At 39.3% G+C, this 23869-nt stretch overlaps 1 protein-coding gene across 1 annotated transcript in view; it reads left to right on the forward strand.

The window, feature by feature from the left end:
- The window catches only part of GYS2 (glycogen synthase 2), a 58002-nt gene that overhangs the window by 21166 nt on the left and 12967 nt on the right, over positions 1-23869 (forward strand). Inside the window, exons 5-11 of the mRNA XM_004006794.5 lie at positions 1809-1953; positions 5379-5496; positions 5679-5799; positions 9334-9440; positions 10616-10675; positions 12960-13038; positions 14217-14330. Coding sequence (XP_004006843.1) covers positions 1809-1953; positions 5379-5496; positions 5679-5799; positions 9334-9440; positions 10616-10675; positions 12960-13038; positions 14217-14330 — 744 coding nt within the window. The remainder of the gene's footprint in view (positions 1-1808; positions 1954-5378; positions 5497-5678; positions 5800-9333; positions 9441-10615; positions 10676-12959; positions 13039-14216; positions 14331-23869) is intronic.

Here is a 23869-nt window from a genome sequence, read left to right on the forward strand (position 1 = left end):
CCTCGCCACATTTCTTTCCGACTCTTGAAGCTGAAGGATGGGAAGTATTGATCTTCACCTTTCATCTGTCATCCAGATGGCAGAAATGCCCTTTTGACCAATCAATATTCATGACACAGCTTCCCCTGAGCGGACTGAGAGCTCATAAAATTTAACTTTGTTCAGAGTGCAGCCGAGTGTAGCGGGGACAGGCCAGATGTCTGTCCGCTTTGAAGTAACAGACCCAAGATCCAAAGGGGCCTGGAAGACGTCAGCCACTGCAGCCCTGAGGTTGGGCTGCTTGGGAAATGCTGTGAGGACCCCAGGATCCTCACACAGCTCTGAGTGGCAGGTACCCCACAGGGATGCTAGACATCCGCTTGTACTATGAGCCTCACTTCCTCCATCCTCCAAATGAATGAAGGTCAGATTTCTGCTGTAACTCTGCAGTGAGTTATAGGTGGAGTTTTGTGGGGGGTCCAGTTAAGACAGAGTTACCAAAAACAGGAATGCAGATCCCTGGTGATCAAACAGCTGGGTTTGCTTATCTTAGAAGACTGCCCTATCCTATGATCTAAAGTCATTCAGTTTTGACTTCTTTCTTCCGGTTTTCATCAGTTCAGATTAATGTAACTATGTTTTTCATATTCTGTCAGTAGTAGTGGTCAAGCGACCAATATAACATTGCAAAGCAATTATCCACCAATTAAAATCAAATAAATTTTAAAAAATATGTAAGTAAAGAATGTAAAAAAGTTAAAATTCAAAAATCATGGTTAAGCACTTGAGTAACATACAGTCAGGAGTTTTGCAGATGGTGTCTATTGTCAGTCAAGTCAATTTAGCATTTTAGAGTTTTGTCTCACTATTGGGAACATTAGGAAGTTGAAAAATTGACCCCCCCCTCCCGTTTAAAAAAATTCTAGGAGTCTATGCAATAGGCTGCATACTTTTCTGAGTGTATTTTTGTGCCTATTTGTAATACATGATTAATACTACTCAGATAATGAAAACAGAAAGTTATGCCACCATCTCAGAGGGATTTTGAGTGCAGGAAAGTTCTTTTGGACAAAACTTAACATTTGCAAAACAGTGAATGGTCCTAAGGAGAGCTTGCCTATAAAAAGGTCAACTGAACCTGAAGGTCAAATTGTAAACATAAGATGTATATTCAAAATAAAGTCACCAAGGAATTCAGAAAGGTCAAGAGGTCAGGGAGATTTCCTAATAGTAGACTAATAAGGGCAAACCAGTGATCTGTGATAAGCTCAACCACCGAGTTTCCTGGAGAAGAGCAGGCTTTGATGTTTGTGAAAGAGAAAATATTACAGAGACATAGCGAATATTTCAAGTACATCAAATATTTCACTTCAAAATACTTACGAGCATCAGTTCAGTTCAGTTCAGTCGCTCAGTCGTGTCCGACTCTTTCAACACCATGAATCACAGCACAGTATATAGCAATTAATAAAAACAACTAATAATATTCATCAGGTTTTATTAGTTGTTTTTAAGGAACAAAATCATAATATATAGTTATATATCAATATTATAACTTTATCCTTTCAATAAAAAGTCAGTGTTCGTATCACACTGCCTTCAAATATGATTGCATGTCTCCCCAGCTTAAAGTAAAAAGCACTCTTTGTAAGCATAAGTAGCTTTTTGTTTCAGTGATGGGTTTAATAAAAATTTGTCACTTCTTTTCTGTGGTCATAAAATTCCACATAGCCGTAAGGAAAAACAGTGGGAGAAATATGTGATTTTGCTTTGCTTATGTAGAAGAATTGGTGTAAGTAAATGCCTATGTGTGTGTTTTGTTTTCACAGTTTAACATAGACAAAGAGGCTGGGGAAAGGCAGATTTATCACCGGTATTGCATGGAGCGCGCTTCCGTCCATTGTGCTCATGTTTTCACCACAGTTTCTGAAATTACAGCAATCGAGGCAGAACACATGCTGAAGAGAAAACCTGGTAATTATTATCCCTGAGTTTTTCACCGATCTGTGATAGTTTTGAACAAAAATGCATAAAATAAGAGGAAAACTGCACTATCGCTACTCAAATCTTTATACATATTTGAATTCTCATTTTCAGTAGCTTTGTTGAACACTAAGCTATATCTGGAACATAATAGTATACAATCTGTGCTTGTTAAATAGTCTATGTTTAAAATACTCTAATTCTGAGCTGGGCTGTCATGATGACTTCCTGAGTTTAAGCAAGCTGAGTTGACTTCTCTATTTTAAGAAAATGAATGTCAGGAAAATATCAGAAACGTGCGTGAGACTTCACCAGTCCCACATCTTAGAACATTGCCTCATTGGTCCTGGTTAGTAGAAACCTGTTGTTTTACTTCTCCCAAGATTTTCTTGCAAGTTTTTCTGGGAACTAGCCCCAGACCCATCCCAAGGTTGCAATGCCAAGAGGTATGTTCATAAAACATGACCCTGTCACCTGGCCACAGCTGGTTGGTCCAGAGGTGGATACCTGGTATAAGTTGGCTCAATCAGAATGGTTTCATAATGAGTCTAAACAGATGAGTTTGTTTGAATAGTCTTCTATAACAGAAGCTTGGAAGCTGTTGGTAGTGTCCACTTCCTATGTTGCATGAGATACAAAGAAAGATAAGCTACAGTGAAGTAAATTAAGAAGCAGAAACAGATTGAGAGAACTCTAGATTCTCCATAGTGATTTAGACCATGGTTTAAATTTAATTCCTGAGGCCCAGCTACATCTTTGCCATCAGACACTCCAGCATCCTATTAATAATTCCTCCTTGTAATAGTTAAATCAGTGTTAGTAGATTTCGCTTGTGCTGTGCTTAGTCACTCAGTCATGTCTGACTCTTTGAGACCCCATGGACTGTAGCCCTCCAGGCTCCTCTGTCCATGTGGATTCTCCAAGCAAGAATACTGGAGTGGGTTGACATGCCCTCTTCCAGGGGATCTTCCCAACCCAGGAATCAAATCAGGGTCTCCTGCATTGCAGGCGGTTTCTTTACCAGCTGAGCTACCAGGGAAGCCCAGGTTTCTCTCGCAACAAACAGTCCTAATTAATACATTTTCCTTGCTTAATTCCTGTGGTCTTATCTCTAGTTAATTAATCTTTCTTTTGTATACCAGTTTAACATCTAGAGAAAGCATTAAAAAGTTCTACATAATTACAAAGGAAGCAAGTAATTTGAATAGTGGCACCTGAAGATCCTGTGCTGGTCTTTATTCTTTCCAAAGGTTCTCTTGAATCCACTTTACTTCTCACACTCGTGTCTCTTGCCAGAGTTTGCTTCAATATGCTCACTTGTTTCTTGGATGTTACTTTTTTTCCCCTGTCATCAGTATCCTTTTCTGTGCTTACAAAAATGCTTTGTTTTTTCCTATTCTGAAATAAAAATTTCTCTGAAGACCACTACCCTCTTAGATGTCTGCATAATCTCATCTTTCCTCCTGCTATCAAGTATTTTACAAAAATAATCCATAGTTTTTCCACTTAGAGCCTTTCAACTTTAACTTCCAACTTCCAACACTTGATCTAAAATTGCTTTTTCAAAAATCACCAGGTTCACAATTCTGTAACTTTTTTGTTCCTTGACATTCTTTGGCAATTAAAGGTGGCAGATACCTCTGTCATTCCTTATTTGCATGACATTGCACATTCTGAGGTTTCTCAAATATTCTTTTCTAGTGTCTCAACAGTTTCTCTACTAACTTCTGTCTGTTGTTTTTGCTGCTTCTAAATACAATCACCCATGAATTCAACTCAGTAGGTGATTTCCATCATGTATTCTGAGCAGTCTTTATCTTTCTTGGCATAGACCAATATTCTTAAAAACCAAAAACGTCTCCCTACCCAAGCAACAAAATCTTCTAGGCAGAAAGAATCAGTTATGTGTTGGAATAAAGGACTACTTTTCCAATATTCCTTATGGACAGAACACTCTTCACACATTTGACTAAAATAAAATGACAAGAGGTAGTTTAACATGGATGGACTTAGAGGCTGTCATATGGAGTGAAGTAAGTCAGAAAGAGAAAAACAAATACCATATATTAAGGCACATATGTGGAGTCTAAACAAATTGGTATAGATAATTTTATTTAGGAAAGAGAAATAGAGACACAGACATAGAGAACAAACATATGGATACCAAGGGGGAAAGGAGAGGATGGGAACTGAGGGATTGGGATTGACATATTTATGCTACTGTGTATGAAACAGATGGACTTCCCAGGTAGTCCTAGTGGTAAAGAACCCACTGGCCAGTGCAGGAAACATTCGAGACCTGGGTTTGATCCCTGGGTCAGGAAGATGCCCTGGAGGAGGACATGGCAAACCACTCCAGTATTCTTGCCTGGAGAATCCCATGGACAGCGAGCCTGATGGGCTACTGTTCACTGGATAGCAAAGAGCTGGACATGACTGAAGTGATTTAGCGCACATGCACGTATACAATAGATAACTAATGAGAACCTACATGAATTCTACTCAGTGCTATGTGGTGATCTAAATGGGAAAGAAATCCAAAAAACAGAGGAGATATATATATATATATAGCCGATTCACCTTGCCATACAGTAGAAACTAACACAACACTGTAAAGCCACTTTACGCCAATAAAAATTGAAACAAAAAAGTTCGTTTAGCACACAGCATAAGGGTAAAACAGTGGAGACAGACAGCATGGCCTTTACCCATGTGTTCTGGGAACAGATTCTGGAACAACTCTGTGTCTCAGTGTCTGCCTCTGAAATATCACTTTGCTCCACTGGTTGTTGCAGGGATTAAATGAGTTACATTACAAGGCATTTAGAGCAGTATCTAATGCATAGTAAGTGATCGGTAACTGAAAACTCTTAACAATGACTATTTTTGCTATTGGTCTATTACATAATACCCATTACTCAATGCTATTTCAGTCAGATCCTCCTGATTTTCTATGTCAGCGATTCATTATGGATTTTTATAAACTTCCACTTCTATGATAGTCAGAAACTAGAAATGTTAATAGACACCTAACTTGTTGTTGTTGTTGTTGAGTTGCTAAGTCATGTCCAGCTCCCGAAGCTTGCACAAACTCATGTGCATCGAGTCGGTGGTGCCATTCAACCATCTCATCCACTGCCCCCTCCTTCTCTTCCTGTCTTCAATCTTTCCCAGCATCAGGGTCTTTTCTAATGAGTGGGCTCTTCGCATCAGGTGGCCAAAGGATTGGAGCTTCAGCTTCAGCATCTGTCCTTCCCATTAATATTCAGGGCTGATTTCCTTCAGGAGTGATTGGTTTGGTTTCCTTGCTACCCAAGGGACTCTCAAGAGTCTTCTCTAGCAAAATACTGTTGTTTTGGCAGTGCTGCCCTCTCTCAAAAGAGATTTTTCATGAGGATTTTATTTTGCTTTTCCAGATGTAGTTACTCCAAATGGCTTGAACGTTAAGAAATTTTCAGCTGTACATGAGTTTCAAAATCTCCATGCTATGTACAAGGCCAGGATCCAAGAGTTTGTTCGAGGTCATTTCTATGGGTATGTTTTTCTATATTAAAAAAAAATTACCCTGTGATGTTAGGGATCTGGGGTATAGAGAAAACAGGGTTGTTAAAGTAAATATTTATCTTTCCCAGTCCCCTTTGTACTTTAACAGAACTCATGTGTACATTTTGTTGCTGTTGCTTTCTTTCATTGGAAACTGTTTTGTTTTGTTTTAGTCATCTGGACTTTGATCTTGAAAAAACGTTGTTCCTCTTCATTGCTGGGAGGTATGAGTTTTCAAACAAAGGAGCTGACATCTTCTTAGAATCCTTATCCAGGTTAAACTTCCTGCTGAGGGTAAGAATGCTCTAGAACACGAAACAGTGCTTTTGTAGAGAACTTTGTTCTGTGGAAAGTAAAGAATTTCCTGGCTTTTTAAAAAATATATATGATTTTGAAGACTTAAAATGATAGCTTTATTTTAAAAATGCTTTTGGTCTTTCAATTATCATATTTAAAATGATAAATATGATTGCCACACTCTTTGCTCATATATTTGTCTAGGATGTCAGGTATTTTTTAAAGACAGCTACAAACTTATCATGTTATATTGGGTATATAGCCAATATAATAGTATGGTGTTTTTTTTTTAAAGAATCATAGAAGCAAAATTTTATTGGAAATGCACCCCAAAGGACATTTTATGTTAATTTAAAATGTTTTCAAAATTCTACTGATATATAGTTGATTTACAATGCTGTGTTAGTTTCAGGGGTATGGCAAAGTGATACAGTTACGCGTGCTCTGTTGCTTCCGTCGTGTCCAACTCTTTGAGACCCTAGGGACTGTAGCTCACCAGGCTCCTCTGTCCGTGGGATTCTCCAGGCAAGAACACTGGAGTGAGTTGCCATGCCCTTCTCTAGGGGATCTTCCTGATCCAGGGATCATCCCAGGACTCTTGTGTCTCCTGCATAGCCAGGCGGGTTCTTTATACTAGTGCCACCTGGGAAGCCCTGATTCAGTTATACATATATATAAATGTATATATTCATTTTTCACATTCTCTTCCTTTATATGTTATATATGTGCCATGTTTTAAGCTGACCACATAGCATCCTCTTTCCCACCTATCCCCCAAGAGTTTGTAAACAATTGAAAGATACAGAAAAATCAAGCAAACAGAGAGTAAAGAGAACAAAACTTTGCCTTTTTAAAGTCGATAGATTTAACGCACTGTGGTGACCTGAATGGGAAGGAAGCCTACAAGAGAGAAGATATTTGTATATGTCTGGCTAATTCACTTTGCTATACGGTAGAAACTAGCACGACATTGTAAAGCAACTGCTGCTGCTAAGTCGCTTCAGTTGTTCCCGACTCTGTGTGACTCCATAGACGGCAGCCCACCAGGCTCCCCCGTCCCTGGGATTCTCCAGGCAAGAACACTGGAGTGGGTTTATAAAACAATTATACTCCAATAAAAATTAATTTTTAAAAGTACTATAATGGGAGATATGGCTTGGTTGCATGGCATAAATGGGCTTCCTAATATTGGGCCTTGGTATTAAATTTTGTGGTATTAGACATCTGATCACAGACAGCCCTGGCCATTTCCATCCCCTCCAACCGGAAGCCTTCAGAAAAACATGTGCGACATGACTGACAGCCAAGCAGTTGCCCTCGTAGAATGGGGCAGATACACACAAACTCTGTTCCTCTCCCAACTCACTAGCCATGCCTCTACTCTGAGATCTGAAAGCCCCCAGCCATGAAACTAGGAGAGGTCCCACCACACAGAAACACAGAGGAGTTTCCCACTCCCAAATACGGAATGATTGTTTGCTCAATAGGTTAGATTTGCTCAGAATCTTAAAATAGGTTGTGAACTGTTGTTGTGTGAGCATGTTCAGTCATGTCTGACTCTTTGTGACCCCATGGACTGTAGCCCACCAGGCTCCTTTGTCCATAGGATTTCCCAGGCCAGAATACTGGAGTGGGTTACTCTTTCCTTCTCCAAAGGATCTTCCCGATCCAGGGATCAAACTCATGTCTCTTGTGTTTCTTGCATTGGCAAGTGTATTCTTGTAATAGGTTCTGAACTAATCCAGCAATAAAACCTGTGCCAACGGAAGGACTGCATCATAGATACTGATGAAAGTTATTGGCTTATATTCTCGGCCCATCATACAAAAATATAGAATACATAAGGAAAATAGAAGAGGTCAGTGTAGAAGTCTAATTTTATTGAGATGCTGAGGCAATCTAAAATTTCCTGAGCTCTGTATAACTTTCCCATTCAGTTTTTATTTCTTGGATGTAGATTAATCACTGTCTTAGCCCAGATATTCCTGGGTGGTTCAGAGAGTAAAGAATCTGCCTAAAACGCAGGAGAGACAGGAGTTGCAGGTTTGATCCCTGGGTCAGGAAGATCCCCTGGAGAAGGAACTGGCAACCCACTCCAGTATTCTTGCCTGGGGAATCCCATGAACAGAGGAACCTAGCAGTCTACAGTCCAAAGGGTGGCAAAGAACCAAACATGACTGAGAGGCTAAGCACATACACTGTACCAAGTATTTTAAGAGATTACTAAAATCACATTAGTAAACATCCATGCTTATAAAATAGGGTTGAAGACCAGAAAGATTATTCAAGAATAAACTGGAATAATCTTATTTCACAGTATTTTCTGATATGCATCTATTTAACAAGCTTTATAGATGGACTCACAGCTATATAAAAATGTCATGTCTAGAGACATTATTAATTTATCCATACATTTATTAAATATTCGCTTTATTTTTAGATGTGAAGAAAAAGTGAATTTCTCTTATTCTAGACATCAAAGATAATTACAATCCTTGGAGAAATCAAAATAAGACATTTTCTTTCCATATAGTACATTTAGTTTTTAATGAAAGCACACTGCCTACTCCTGGGGTGTTTCCTGTTTTATGGCTCCTGTAGATGTTTTGAATAGAATATAAGGTCCCAGGGGCAGAGACCACAGATTAGATGATAGTGCCCCACATTCAAGAGTCAGTCATTTCAGGATATAAAAGCATTCATCAGTTCACAGTTTTAAGTAAGTGTATGCTTTCATTCCCACAGTTCTTGGCATGTCATTTCTTTCTGAGAAACTTCAGGTCAATAATATTTTGGAATAGGAAGAGTAAACAGATTGTAGAGTCAAAAAACACCAGTTTAAAAAAACAAAACAAAACATTAGTTTGACTCCCAGGTTTGCCAATAACCTGTGATAGGAGCTCAGAAGAAGAATCAAAACTCTTGCGCCTCTCTTTTGAAATTAATGACGAGAGTGAGAGTTAGGCTTGGGTTAACTTATGTGTTTAAAGCACCCAACACAGTAACTGCTACACCAAAAGTTCTGAGTACCCATTCTGGTTCCTTTTCGGTTGAAAAAAACAAAATGCAACATCATGAGAATCAAGACATTTAATGGAAAAATGTTAATAATCTGCTTGTGCAAATCCATGTAAATTAGCTATAAGACGTAGAGTAAACCCAAACAAAATCCTCATTAACTTTCCAATGTGGAATTTTAACATTTGTGTTATCTTTTATGTTATTTTTTAACCATGGAAAACCACAGTGATATCAGTAGCAATTGCTATATATTTTAGATGATGGATGTGATGAAATTATTCTGGGTGGATTTTTAATTGTTAATTGTCAGATCTTAGTTGAACGTCATATTTAAATTTTCTGAAGAAGCTTAAGACAGTGATGTATAATTTCTTTGTCAGTCATAAATAAGTATTCTTATTCTCTCAAGATGTTTCAAAGCACTATTTGTCACAGTTTAAGGTCCAGCTGTCACATGGTTTATTTTATCTTTGATAGCTGACTCTGTTGTGTTTTCTAACCCCTCATTAGATGCATAAAAGTGACGTCACCGTGGTGGTGTTTTTCATTATGCCTGCCAAGACAAATAATTTCAATGTGGAAACCCTGAAAGGCCAGGCAGTGCGCAAACAGCTATGGTAACCTCACATCTTGTAAATATTCTCAAGCAATAGGTGTAAAGGGATTTTTTTAAGTGCATGATTTATGATCTATTTCCTTGAACTATTTTTTCCCCTTAAGATTATAATAGCTTACATACTACTCAGTTCTCTTCTCATTGGGTTCCTTTGTTAAATTTTGTCATGTCTATAAAACTGTGTTCGTATAAAAATGTTGGAACGAGCTACTGTGGAAGGATCAGGCCTTTGTAGAAATCTTTAAAGATGGGTCAGATTTTTAAAAAATTTATTATGGAAATGTTAAAACATATGCCAAAATAACGAAATTAGTATTGTGCTTCCCTTCTCCCCCATAGGCCAGACTCAACAATGATAAATGTTGACTTAAAAAATAGTTGCAACCTAAAAATTGAGAGTTATGTTTTATTTGCTGGGAATATTTAAAACTTTGAGCCCGTGAGACAGCATCTCAAGTAACCCTGAGAGAACTGCTCTGAGGAGGCCAGGAGAGGAGCCAGATTATGTAGAAGTTTTGCAACAAAGGGCAGGTAGTCTGAACATCAAAAGATTATTGCTAATAAAGGAAAATCAGATATCTCCAGTTAAGGAACTTGGTGCTTTTCTTTGTATGGGAAGATGCAGGAGTCTGGACTCACTGAAAACATTCCTTTGATAGAAACCTCACCTATTTGAGGCTAGTATCCAGTGTTTTTCACATTCTGACCTCCCTTGGGACTCACAGTAGGTAGTGACTGCAGTCTGATAGCTGCTAGATGGCAGGTATTCTTCTCCTTCCTGAGTTTCCTTAGGGCTCACCATCTCACACTGGGGACCGCAATTGCTGATGACTGTGACATCCTTGTTTACTGATATGGCAGGAAATATTCCATTTCTCATAAGCAAATTCCTCATATTATATGGGTACCTACATACACTTCCTTTCCCTTCCCCCAACCTTCTCCTGATTATCATCAAGCCAAAGAAAGTTACACTCCCCACACTGGTCAGGGTGTTCAGTTGCCTCAGCTCTAGAGGTGTTAACTCAGGCTAAACTGGCAAATAAGGAAAGAACAGAAGAGGTTATATAAAAGAGAACTGCAGTTTCGAAGAATGCATTGACAGAACACCATCATGGCAAAGAAAGACATAAAAGGGTGACATTGTTTGAGCTGTGTATCTTTCTGTTCACACAGGGACACTGCACATTCTGTGAAGGAAAAGTTTGGAAAGAAACTGTATGATGCATTATTAAGGTAGGAGCTTGGAACACTACACCGCTCAAACATTTAGGGCTTTACTATTGAGACAAGTATTTAGACACTATACTTATTTTGTTCCAAATATAAAAGAATGAATAGCCTTTGAAGATTCTTCAAGCCAGGCTTCATCAGTACCTGAACCGTGAACTTCCAGATGTTCAAGCAGGTTTTAGAAAAGGCACATGAACCAGAGATCAAATTGCCAACATCTGTTGGATCATAGAAAAAGCAAGAGAGTTCCAGAAAAACATCTACTTTTGCTTTATTGACTACACCAAAGCCTTTGACTGTGTGGATCACAACAAATTGTGAAAAATTCTTAGAGATGGGAAGAGCGGATTACCTTATCTGCCTCCTGAGACATCTGTATGCAGGTCAGGAAGCAACATTTAAAACTGGACATGGAACAACAGACTGGTTCCAAATAGGGAAAGAAGTATGATAAAGCTGTATATCGTCATGCTGCTTATTTAACCTATATGTAGAGTACATCATGCAAAATGCCAGGCTGGATGAAGCACAAGCTGAAATCAAGATTGCCAGGAGAAATATCAATAACCTCAGATATGCAGATGACACCACACTTATGGCAGAGAGCAAAGAAGAGCCAAGAGCCTCTTGATGAAACTGAAAGAGGAGAGTGAAAAAGTTGGCTTAAAACTCCACATTCAGAAAACTAAGATCATGGCATCCAGTCCCATCACTTCATGGCAAATAGATGGAGAAACAGTGGAAACAGTGTCAGACTTAATTTTGGGGGGCTCCAAAATCACTGCAGATGGTGACTGCAGCCATGAAATTAAAGACATTTGCTCCTTGGAAGAAAAGTTATGACCAACCTAGACAGCATATTAAAAAGCAGAGACATTACTTTGCCAGCAAAGGTTCGTCTAGTCAAGGCTATGGTTTTTCCAGTAGTCATGTATGGATGTGAGAGTTGGACTATAAAGAAAGCTGAGTGCAGAAGAATTGATGTTTTTGAACTGTGGTGCTGGAGAAGACTCTTGAGAGTCCCTTGGACTGCAAGGAGATCAAACTAGTCCATCCTAAAGGAGATCAGTCCTGAGTGTTCATTGGAAGGACTGATGCTAAAGCTGAAACTCCAATACTTTGGCCACCTGATGTGAAGAGCCGACTCATTTGAAAAGACTCTGATGCTGGGTAAGATTGAGGGCAGGCGGAGAAGGGGACGACAGAGGATGAGATGGTTGGATGACATCACTGACGCAATGGACATGAGTTTGAGTAGGTGGTGATAGACAGGGAGACCTGGCATGCTGCAGTCCATGGGGTTGCAGAGTCAGACACGACTGAACGACTGAACTGAACTGAAGATATTTTGCATCATATGAGCAGGCTTTGTTTAATCCTTCATCTGACAAATGTTTGTAGACAGTTGTACAAATGAGAACATAGTTAAATACGTGGGTAAGTTATCTGTGTGTGAACTCAGTCACTCAATCATGTCTGACTCTTTGCGACACTTTGGCCTGTAGCCCACCAGGCTCCTCTGTCCTGAAAACGGGATTTTTCAGGCAAGAATACTGGAGGAGGGTGCCATTTTCCCTTCTCAATCCAGGAATCGAACCCAAGTTTCCTGCATTGCAGACAGTTTCTTTACCTGCTAGGGCATCGAGGAAGCCCGCAGATAGGGTCTCCTTCAATGGAATTCTCATTGAGAGTTAATATGTCAGTTTGAAGCTGTGGAAGATTTCAAGTCAAAATATGTATTGACATATTAACATATATTTATTAATGAACATAGTAGTTAATGTGAAGTAACATTTACTTAAGTAATATATATTACCTAATGTATACTTAGTATACATTGAGAAGCTCACCACAATGAGAAGCCCATGAACTGCTATTAGAGTAGCTGCCACTCGTTGAAATGAAGAGAAAAACCCACACAGCAACAAAGACCCAGCACAGCCAAAAATAAATATACAATTTTTTAAAATATCAATTTACAGATGGAAAAGTTATGGCCACTGTAGAACATAGTACTCACTTCCTATAATTGTTAAAGTAGGCAAAATATTATGAAAGTATCCTCCTGGTCATCAACAGTAATGTTTTAAAAGTTAATTTCAATTTTCTTTTGTGCTAGCAAAGGTATTCTTTTATCAAACTTCTTTGCCCTTTGGAATTTGTCTGTGAGCTTCATCAGGAAACTATGTATGCCTTACATTTATTTTTAAATTGCTTGAAATGGTGTTTGACGCATTGGTTAGTGCTAGCTGTTTTATTTTGATTTTTAAAACTATTTTCCCCACAGAGGAGAAATTCCTGACATGAACAATATTTTGGATCGAGATGATCGGACAATTATGAAAAGAGCTATCTTTTCAACTCAGGTAATAAAGGAAAAAATGCCCATTACTTCCCATAATTGTTAAAGTCTATTTAGATCAATATCTTAAGTTTTGAAATGGGCTAATTTGGGAAATTTTTAAACCTGAGAGCTAGAAAAGTCATCCTTAGGTATTTACCTAAAGGACTCCTTTGTGGGTTCTTTTTCACCAGTGGTTTTTCAAGGCTCCTATAAACAAATCTCAAGGAACTCGTCTTCATATCTACTTTAAAAATTCATTTGGAACCTATATGCCAATTGAAAAGCTATGTATATTGCAATGACAAAAAAGAAGTGCCTAAAGTTTTCAAAAAGCATAGACTTTGGAGGCAATCTAGAGAAAAGGTGAATGTTTCTCAGTCGAGTGGAATTGTTAAAAAGGTAATTGTGTTAGCCATGTACAGCAATGCACAGGGAGGCACTGAAGAACAGCCCCCTGGTGGGAACCAGCAGAGTAGCTCACCTGGAGTTCCATTCTTATTCCAAACACTGTTAGTCCCCTACATATGAATGAGCTAATGTTCTGAGATGAAGTTAGTCTAGGTACCCAGCTAATATAATTGGTTATATAGTACAGTACTGTAATAGGTTTATAGTACTTTTCACACAAATAACACATAAAAACAAACACAAAAAATGAACATTTTGAATCTCACAATACAGTACCTTGAAAAGTACAGTAGGGCAGTCCAACAACAGCTGGCCTTTGGGGGCTGGCATCAAATGAACAGGCAAGAAGAGTTAGTGACTGGAGAAGGTAGAAGATGCGGGAGATGGTAGAACTGAAGGACCACCAGCAATAGGAGATGGAGGTCAAGCTGCAATTTCACACACATCTGATGCTGATGGAATGTGCTTTTGCATCTTTGTGAAAATTCCCAACTTGAAGGTTTGTATGTTGGGGACTTACTGTTAAGTCTCAGGAGGCTTCAAGAATTCTAGGCTTTCCATAGAGTGGCTGCTGGTGAACAAAAGCATCGGGTGTTCAGAGTATGGAAGGAAGTTCTTTAACCTGTTGTCTTCCTATGAAATACACAGACAACCCCTCATCCACTTAAGTGGCATCTCAGACCATAAAGGCATAAAGATTGGATGACATATTGCCGATGACCTATTGTTGAAATTAGTCACACTTGGTAATTCTTTTCCTGCACTGACATTTTCTTCCCTCTGCTCCTTCAGCGGCAGTCTTTGCCCCCAGTGACCACTCACAACATGATCGATGATTCCACCGATCCCATCCTCAGCACCATTAGACGTATTGGGCTCTTCAATAGCCGCACAGACAGAGTCAAGGTACAACTCGTTTACGCGGGACATTTCAAAATCATAGAGGACAGGTTTTTGAGAATTTATTAGAAGCATCCCTTGTTTGTTTTAACATCTACCGGAAATATTGTAAGTGATACTTCTAAAGGAAAACTAATACTGTTTCCTGTCTTGAGCAATTAAAAAGTGACTATGTTGGTATCATTCTTGAAAATAATTGAAGACTATTTATGGCTTTGAGTTGTAAGGCAGCTTTCATTTTCATTGTAAAATACTGTCAGCAAGCATCAGGAAATGGCCTTATGTTTAATGAAACACATATGGTCTAAGAACTGTTTAATGAATGAATCTCGGAGATAGCATAAATTGTCTTTGTTTCTTCCTCATAAAGTTCAATTTAAGCACATAGTATGAGAAGATTCAAGTTTCAGAGAATGCGGCTAATGATGGTTTTATATAATTTCCTATAGACTAATTTGTTCTTTTGATTCTTTGAGTTTCTCCAGTGATGAAGCACAGTGTTGAATAAGACCTGGTTTCTGCTGCAATGGAGCTTAATCTCCATGACGTTTACTGAGGGTGTGTTATGTTCTAGGCATGGGGTTAGGTGTGGGAGACAGGGGTAAATGTGTTAACAGATCATAGCTTATTCCTACTCACTTCCATCCACCAGCATTCAAGACCAAGTTGTCACAAGAATGTACCAATCTTTTTGAAAGGAAGGTCCCAGTGTCCCTTTCTTTTGCCTTTAGCAGATGATATGAATTCTAAATTCCTTCACAGTCCCTTCATACTGGCCTCACATCTAGATTTTTGACTCATTCTCACTATTTTTTTCCTTCAGATTGTAAGAGTTTTTCTGGGACCTTATTTCCTCCCACATTCTTAGGAAATGCACCCTGTTTATCCTTTTCTATATTGTAGGCTTACTAGCTCTTTCCCTTGCTGTTTACAAATATTTCTGAAATTTTTCCACATGAAAAAACAAGCTTTGCCTTAACTCTACCCCCTCTTGATGTTTTTAAATGTTTTTCTACTCTTCCCTGTAAAGTCTCTTGGGAAAACACAATCTGTTCGTAAATGTATTTCTCATCCTGCACTCAATCATTGACATAGGCATCAGTGGATGTCATGGAGACAAGTTAAGGGCCTACTGCAACAGTCCAGGTGAGAGATGCCGAGGGCCGCTACCAAAGGCCTTCTGGAGAGGATGGAACAATGGAAGAAATGGTTGCCTGAAGAAAAAGACCATACTTAAGTCACCAGTGGACACAGAGTGAGAAAGAGGCAGAAGGCAAGGCTTCAGTATGTAACCCACACTTTCTAGAACCTAAGGAAAAGCTTTAAAAGAAGTTGGTTTGGGGACTTCCCTAGTGGTCCAGTGGCTCAGAAACTGCATTCCCAGTGCAGGGGGCCCAGATTCATTCCCTGGTCAGGGAACTAGGTCCCACGTGCCGCAACTAAGAGTTCACATGCTGGAACTAAAGACCCAGTACAGTCAAATAAATATTAAAAAAATAAAATAAAATAAAAGAAGTAGGTTTGAGGGTCATATCTCAAATGAAGTTCAATTTTTCATAGATTGAGTTACATATGGGATATTCAAGTTAAGATGCTTAAGAGGTACTTAGAAAACATAGGCCTGGGGTTTATAAGGACAGTTGTGAGGGGAGCTATTGGCATGTGGGCAGTAGTGAAAGCCAAGGAATGATAACCGTGACATATTGGAAGACACGTTACTGGAATGAATGAAGTAAATATCAACCCAAGGAAACCTCAAGAGAGGATTAAAAGATGAAAGATTAGGGAAAGAAAGAGGAAAATATATAAGAAATCAAGGCAGGAGAAATTGTAATAATAGTAGAAAGAGCTCATAGTACAGCATTAGATGATCCATGCTGTTTATAAAATGTTCCATATTGTGTTAACCCTTTCATTTCAAACAATCTACACATAGACCCACATATATGTGTATATTGCCCTGTGCTGTAGAATTATGGGTGATTTTTAATTTTTCATTTGTGTTTGTGAATTTCCAAATATTCAACGCATAGCACACATATAAGAGCCAGGCTGCACATTTTCCCCTGGAAATGTAGGACTATTGCTGCCAAGACGGCACCATTCTTTACATTTTTTCAGCAGGATTTTGTTCACAGAGTATGTCAACACACACTTGTCATCATTCTCACGTAGTTTACTCCAGAATGGTCCTTCTCAGTTTTTTGTATCTTGGAAAGAAAATAGTGGGAGTGAGAAAGCATGTTATTTCCCCTTTGATTTCTGTTGTTCTCAGAACCTTTCATGTCAAGGTTCAGTTCAGTCACTCAGTCATGTCCGACTCTTTGTGACCCCATAGACTGCAGCATACCAGGCTTCCCTGTCCATCACCATCTCCTGGAGTTTGCTCAAACTCATGTCCATTGAGTTGGTGATGCCATCCAAACATCTCATCCTCCGTCATCCCCTTCTCCTCCTGCCTTCAGTCTTTCGGCACCAGGGTCTTTTCCAATGAGTCAGTTCTTTGCATCAGGTGGCCAAAGTATTGGAGTTTCAGCTTCAGCATCAGTCCCTCCAGTGAATATTCAGGACAGATTTCCTTTAGGATTGACTGGTTGGATCTCCTTGCAGTCCATGAGTCTTCTCCAGCACCACAGTTCAAAAGCATCAGTTCTTCAATATTCAGCTTTCCTTATCATCCAACTCTCATATCCATAAATGGCTACTGGAAAATCATAGCTTAGATTAGATGGGCCTTTGTTGGCAAAGTAACGTGTTTGCTTTTTAATATGCTGTCTAGGTTGGTCATAGCAGTTTTTCAAAGAAACAAGTGTCTTTTAACTTCATGGCTGCCGTCACCATCTGCAGTGATTTTGGAGCCCTCCAAAATAAACTCTGTCACTGTTTCCATTGTTTCTCCATCTATTTGCTATGGAGTGATGGGACAGGATGCCATGATCTTAGTTTTTTGATTGCTGAGTTTTAAGCCAACTTTTTCCACTCTCCTCTTTCAAGAGGCTTTTTAGTTCCTCTTCACTTTCTGTCATAAGGGTGGTGTCATCTGCATATCTGAGGTTATTGCTATATATCCTGGCAATCTTGATTCCAGCTTGTGCTTCATCCAGCCCAGCGTTTCTCATGATATATTCTGCATATAAGTTAAATAAGCAGGGTGACAATACACAGCCTTGATGTACTCCCTTCGCAATTTGGAACCAGTCTGTTGTTCTATGTTCAGTTCTAACTGTTGCTTCTTGACCTGCATACAGATTTCTCAGGAGGCAGGTAAGGTGGTGTGGTATTCCCAGCTCTAAGAATTTTCCACAGTTTGTTGTGATCCACACAGTCAAAGGCTTTGGCATAGTCAGTAAAGCAGAAGTTGATGTTTTTCTGGAGCTCTCTACCTTTTGATCTCTGGTTCCTCTGCGTTTTCTAAAACCAGCTTGAACATCTGGAAGTTCACGCCTCACGTATTATTGAAGCCTGGCTTGGAGAATTTTGAGCATTACTATACAAATGTATGAGATGAGTGCAATTGGGGGTAGTTTGAATATTTTTTGGCATTACCTTTCTTTGGGATTGTAATGAAAACTGACCTTTTCTAGTCCTGTGGCCACTGCTGAGTTTTCCGAATTTGCTGGCATATTGAGTGCAGCACTTTCACAGCATCATCTTTTAGGATTTGAAATAGCTCAACTGGAATTCCATCACCTCCACTAGCTTTGCTTGTAGTGATGCTCCCTAAGGTCCACATGACTTCACACTCCAGGATGTCTGGCTCTAGGTGAGTGATCACGCCAACGTGGTTATCTGGGTCATAAAGATCTTTTTTGTATAGTTCTCTGCATTCTTGCCACATCTTCTTACTATCTCCTGTTTCTGTTAGGTCCATATCGTTCTTGTCCTTTATTGTGCCCATCTTTGCATGAAATATTCCCTTGGTATCTCTAATTCTCTTGAAGAGATCTCTAGTCTTCCCCATTCTATTGTTTTCCTCTATGTTTTTGCATTGGTCACTGAAGGAGGCTTTCTTATCTCTCCTTGCTATTCTTTGGAACTCTGCATTCAGATGGGTATATCTTTCCTTTTCTCCTTTGCCTCTAGCTTCTCTTCTTTTCTCAGCAATTTGTAAGTTCTCCTCAGACAACCATTTTGCCTTTTTGCATTTCTTTTTCTTGGGGATGGTCTTGATCAGTGCCTTCTGTACAATGTCACAAACCTCTGTCCATAGTTCTTCAGGCACTCTGTCTATCAAATCTAATCCCTTTAATCTATTTGTCACTTCCACTGTATAATCATAAGGGATACGATTTAGGTCATATCTGAATGGTCTAGTGGTTTTCCCCACTTTCTTCAGTTTAAGTTTGAATTTGGCAATAAGGAGTTCATGATCTGAGCCACAGTCAGCTCCTGGCCTTGATTTTGTTGACAGGATAGAGCTTCTGCATCTTCAGCTTCAACGAATATAATCAATCTGACTTCAGCGTTGACCATCTGGTAATGTCCATGTGTAGAGCTGTCTCTTGTGTTGTTGGAAGAGGGTGTTTGCTATGACCAATGTGTTCTCTTGGCAAAACTCTGTTCACCTTTGCCCTGCTTTATTTTTGTACTCCAAGGCCAAAATCGCCTGTTACTCCAGGTATTTCTTGACTTCTTACTTTTGTATTCCAGTCCACTATGATGATGGGGACATCTTTTTTTGGTGTTAGTTCTGCAAGATCTTGTAGGTCTTCATAGAACTGTTCAACTTCAACTTCTTTAGCGTTACTGGTCGGGGCATAGACTTGGATTACTGTAATATTGAATGGTTTGCCCTGGAAACGAACAGAGATAGTTCTGTCATTTTTAAGATTGCATCCAAGTTCTGCATTTAGGACTCTTTTGTTGACTAAGAGGTCTGCTCTATTGCTTCTAAGGGATTCTTGCCACAGGAGTAGATATAATGGTCATCTGAATTAAATTCACCCATTCCAGTCCATTTTAGTTCACTGATTCCTAGAATGTCAGTTGTCACTCTTGCCATCTCCTATTTGACCGCTTCCAATTTACCTTGATTCATGGACCTAACATTCAGGTTCCTATGCAATATTCTTCTTTACAGCATTGGACTTTGCTTCCATCACCAGTCACATTCACAACTGGGTGTTTTCACTTTGGCTCTGTCTCTTCCTTTTTTCTGGAGTTATTTCTCCACTCTTCTCCAGTAGCATATTTGGCACCTACAGACCTGGTGAGTTCATCTTTCAGTGTCCTATCTTTTTGCTTTTTCATAGTGTTCATGAGGTTCTCAGGCAAGAATACTGAAGTGGTTTGCCATTCCCTTCTCCAGTGGACCACGTTTTGTCAGAACTCTCCCCTATGACCTGTCTGTCTTGGGTGGCCCTACATGGTATGGCTCATAGTTTCATTGAGTTAGACAGGCTGTGGTCCACGTGATCAGTTTGGTTAATTTTTTGTGATTATGGTTTTCATTCTGTCTGCCCTCTGATGGATAAAGATAAGAGGTTTATGGGAGCTTTCTGATGGGAGAGACTGACTGTGGGGGAATCTGGGTCTTGTTCTGATGGATGGGGCCATGCTTGGTAAATCTTTATTCTAATTTTCTTTTGATGGGTGGGGCTGTGTTCCTTCCCTGTTGTTTGACTGAGGCCAAACCATGGTAGGGCTAATGAAGATAATGGCAACCTCCTTCAGAAGGATTTGTGCACACACTCTTGTATTCAGTGCCCCGACTCTGCAACAGGCCACTGTCGACCCACATCTCCACCAGAGACTCCTGGACAGTCACAGGCAAGTCTGGCTCAGTCTCTTGTGGAGACATTGTTCCTTTCTCCTGGCTGCTGATATGCACATGGTTTTGTTTGTGCCCTCCAAGAATCTGGTTCCCCGGTCCTGTGTAAGTGCTGTAATCAAATCCCACTGGCCTCCAAAATCAAATTCCCTGGGGGTATTTTTCTGGGGGGAAGCAAGATGGTGGAGTAGAAGGACATGAGCTCATCTCCTCCTGCAAGAACTCCAACATTGCAACTTGCTGCTGAACAACCATCGACAGAAGAATGTTGGATCTCACCAAAAAACAATACTCCACATCCAAAGGCAAAGGAGAAGCCCCAGCAAAATGGTACGAGGGGTGAAATTGCATTTAGAATCAAACCCCAGACCCGCCAGAGACTCTTGGAGGGCTCAAACAAAATCTTCTGCACACTGGGACCCAGAGACCCCATACAGACTGAGCCAGACCTGCCTTTGAGTGTTTGAGTGTCTCCTGCAGAGGTATGAGTCAGCAGTGGCCTGCCGTAGAGACAGGGGCTCTGGGTGCAGCAGACCTGGGTCACACAGCGTGTGGCATAAGCCCTCTTAGAGGAGGTCACCATTAGCCCCACCATAGAGCCATAGAGCAGACGACCCAGAAACTACAGAACAATTATACCAAAGAAATGCTCGCACTGTTAAGAAATTTCTAGGACTCACAACAGAATTCCTAGCCTGGGGATCCGGCAAAGGGACTGAGAATCCCCAGGGGACTTGATTTCGGAGGCCAGTGTGATTTGATTTCATGTCATATCAAAATTTTGACTCTTCCTCTGATGACCTATCTGTGCTTGATGCTTATTATGTACAATAAATACAGACTGGTATTTTTTAAAAAAGTATGATAACAGTGAGGCAATTCCTAGGAATGGACAAGTAACTTATTTCCTAAACGTGTGAAACACTTTCATATCTCTATGTAATTGCTGATATTTTTTCCCTCTGAAATAATCTTATTTCTGTTAATTGAACAATTCTTTTGGAATCCAACCTCAAAGTCATCTCTTTCTTATGCTTTTCCTTAATATACATTTACCTACTCCAGATAGAACAATTGTTTCCTTGTCTGTATCTTCTGCAATTATAGGAGTTATCACATTGAATTCTATATATTTTAATTTAATGTGTCCATTTCTCCAGCGACTGTGGGTTTTTTGAGCTGGTGATCACGTCTCATCTGTTTTCTCAATTTTTGTCCTCTGAAAAGCAGATACCGAGACAGAAGTAGTTATGAAAACTTATTGACAGAAATGCCTGTGAAGGATAAAGAAGTGGAAAGCAAGAGCAGGCAGAGAGGTGCAGCCAGACACAAGGAAGAGAGAGCAAAATGGAAAAGAAGAGATTGCTGTTTAGTCCCTCAGTCGTGTCTGACTCTTTGCCATCCCATGAACTAGAGCTCCTTAGTCTCCTCTGTCCATGGGATTTCCCAGGCAAGAATAGTGAAGCGGTTGCCATTTCCTTCTGCAAGGAATCTTCCCAACCCAGGGAACGAATCCGTGTCTCCTCTATTGGCAGGCAGATTCTACTGTTAAGCCACCAGGAAGCCCTAAATAAATCGTATGTACCCTGTTTAGCAGGCTTCTCAAAGAAATCGTGTTTATGCAGTTAAGCTCATGAATATTTTCAGATATTCACTGTCTAATATAAGACAAACACACAGAAAAGAAATAAAAGAATAGCCTCTTTTTACCTGTTTAAAATTTTTATTGCAGTATAGTTGATTTACAGTGTTGTGTTTATTTCTACTGTATAGCAAACTGAATCAGTTATACATACACATATATCAGCTCCTTTTTAAAAACTTCTTTCCCCATATAGGTCATTACAAAATATTGAGTAGAGTCCCTGTGCTATAGAATAGATACTTACTTGTTATCTATTTTATATATGAAAGTGGAAGTGTCAGTTGCTCAGTTGTGTCCAACTCTTTGCCATCCCGTGGACTGTAGCCCTCCAGGCTCTTCTGTCCATGGGATTTTCCAGGCAAGAATACTGGAGTAGGTTGCCATTCTCTTTTCCAGGGGATCTTCCTGACCCCGGGATCGAACCTGGGTCTCCTGCATTGCAGACAGATTGTTTGCCACTTGAGCTATCAGCGAAGCCTATTTTTTATATAGTAGCATGTATGTGTCAATCTACATCTCTAAACTTATCCCTCCCCACCTGAGCTCCTGGTAACTGTAAGTTTGTTTTCTAAAGAATAGCTCTAACAATATACATTCAAAGCACTGAGATAAACTTTGGTCAATTCAGAATTAGGTATTTTATTTTATTAACAGTGCTCTTTAAAAGTTTGACAGTATAAGTATCTATTGGATTACCTGCATGTTTATAGACGGCTATAGAGTGATTCTTAACTCTCCAACTGAATTGACAAGTTTTGTTTATATTAATGTGACCATTTGATTCAGGAAGCATTGCAGATAATTTTGAATCTGAATTTATCTTTGATCCTGCTCAGTTTTGAGACATAGTGCGAAAAGTCTGGACTGCAGATTTCAGATCTGGACCCTGTGCTGCCCACTGTGAAAGCAAACTAATTTCCAGGGACCTTGCTTCCCTCCCAGAATAAATACAACCTGACAAGTTTTTGTTGTATGTTGACTGATCCAGGTCTTGCTGTGAACCAGCTGCTCTGCTGGGGGGCTTTGCACACAGGATCTCATTTAATCCTCCCTGTGACCTTGGGCTGACCTCTAACATCCCTCTGCCCTGGGCTTCTGCCATTGGCTGTTTTAGGATGTAGAACAGCTGTGTTCTTATTTTAGTTGTGCTGTTATTCTCTTTGGCTGGGAACAAAACGAATGAGCCATGATGTTTTCATGTTTCAAAATGGGCTTTGAAGAGAACAAATTTTCCTAAGTTTGGAAATGCCAAAGCAGGCACAATGCCTTTCAAATCCCTCTTTGCTGCTGTTTGCCAACTGAGTACAGTGGGATTCGGGCTTGTAGACGTAGACACAGTCAAGAGTCTGTCTCTTTGGGTCTCTGTTCCTAGTGCAGTACTTTGCATGTAATAGGATTTAAAATTATGTTTTGTGGAAGAAAATACTTTATTCATTTTCTTTGCCAATTTATAACTCTTATGATTCAATAAACCATCATTTATAGGTACTAGTTTGGGACATTTCACCATTTAATTTCTTCTTTAGTGTTATACATCTCCTATTTATGGATCTATTGAGATATGCTTGCAAAGTCTTAGTTTCCTTATTTTTAAAACTAGAAATAAAATAAGGACAATCAGAATGTCTACTCTCCTTATCACACAATGTTGCTAAAATTAAATGAGGTAATATATGTGAAACTGATGTATAATATATAAAGTATTAGACAACTATTGTCATCATTATTGCTGTATATCCCAAATTAGGGTTCTTTTTTCTTCAAAGTAATCTCTTTGGAAGAATATACACTTATTTCGATTGTTAATTTCAACCATACAGCAAAGTGTTTCAGCTATATATAATATATATCCTTTTTTATTTTTTTCCACTATAAGTTATTTGTATTATAAGATATGAGTCTCATTTCCTGTGCTATACAGTAGGACCTCATTGTTTCCTTATTTTATATACAGTAGTGTATATATGTTAATCCCAGACTTGTAGTTTATCTCTCTTCCCCTCTCCCTCACTGTTTCCTTTGGTGACCATAAGTTTGTTTTCTTTTTTTTTTTTTCATAAGTTTGTTTTCTATGGCTATGGGTTTATTTCTATTTTGTAAATAAGGTCATTTGTACCATCTTTTAGATTC

The sequence above is a fragment of the Ovis aries genome, chromosome 3, assembly GCF_016772045.2.
Source record: "Ovis aries strain OAR_USU_Benz2616 breed Rambouillet chromosome 3, ARS-UI_Ramb_v3.0, whole genome shotgun sequence".
Classification (NCBI taxonomy): domain Eukaryota; kingdom Metazoa; phylum Chordata; class Mammalia; order Artiodactyla; family Bovidae; genus Ovis; species Ovis aries.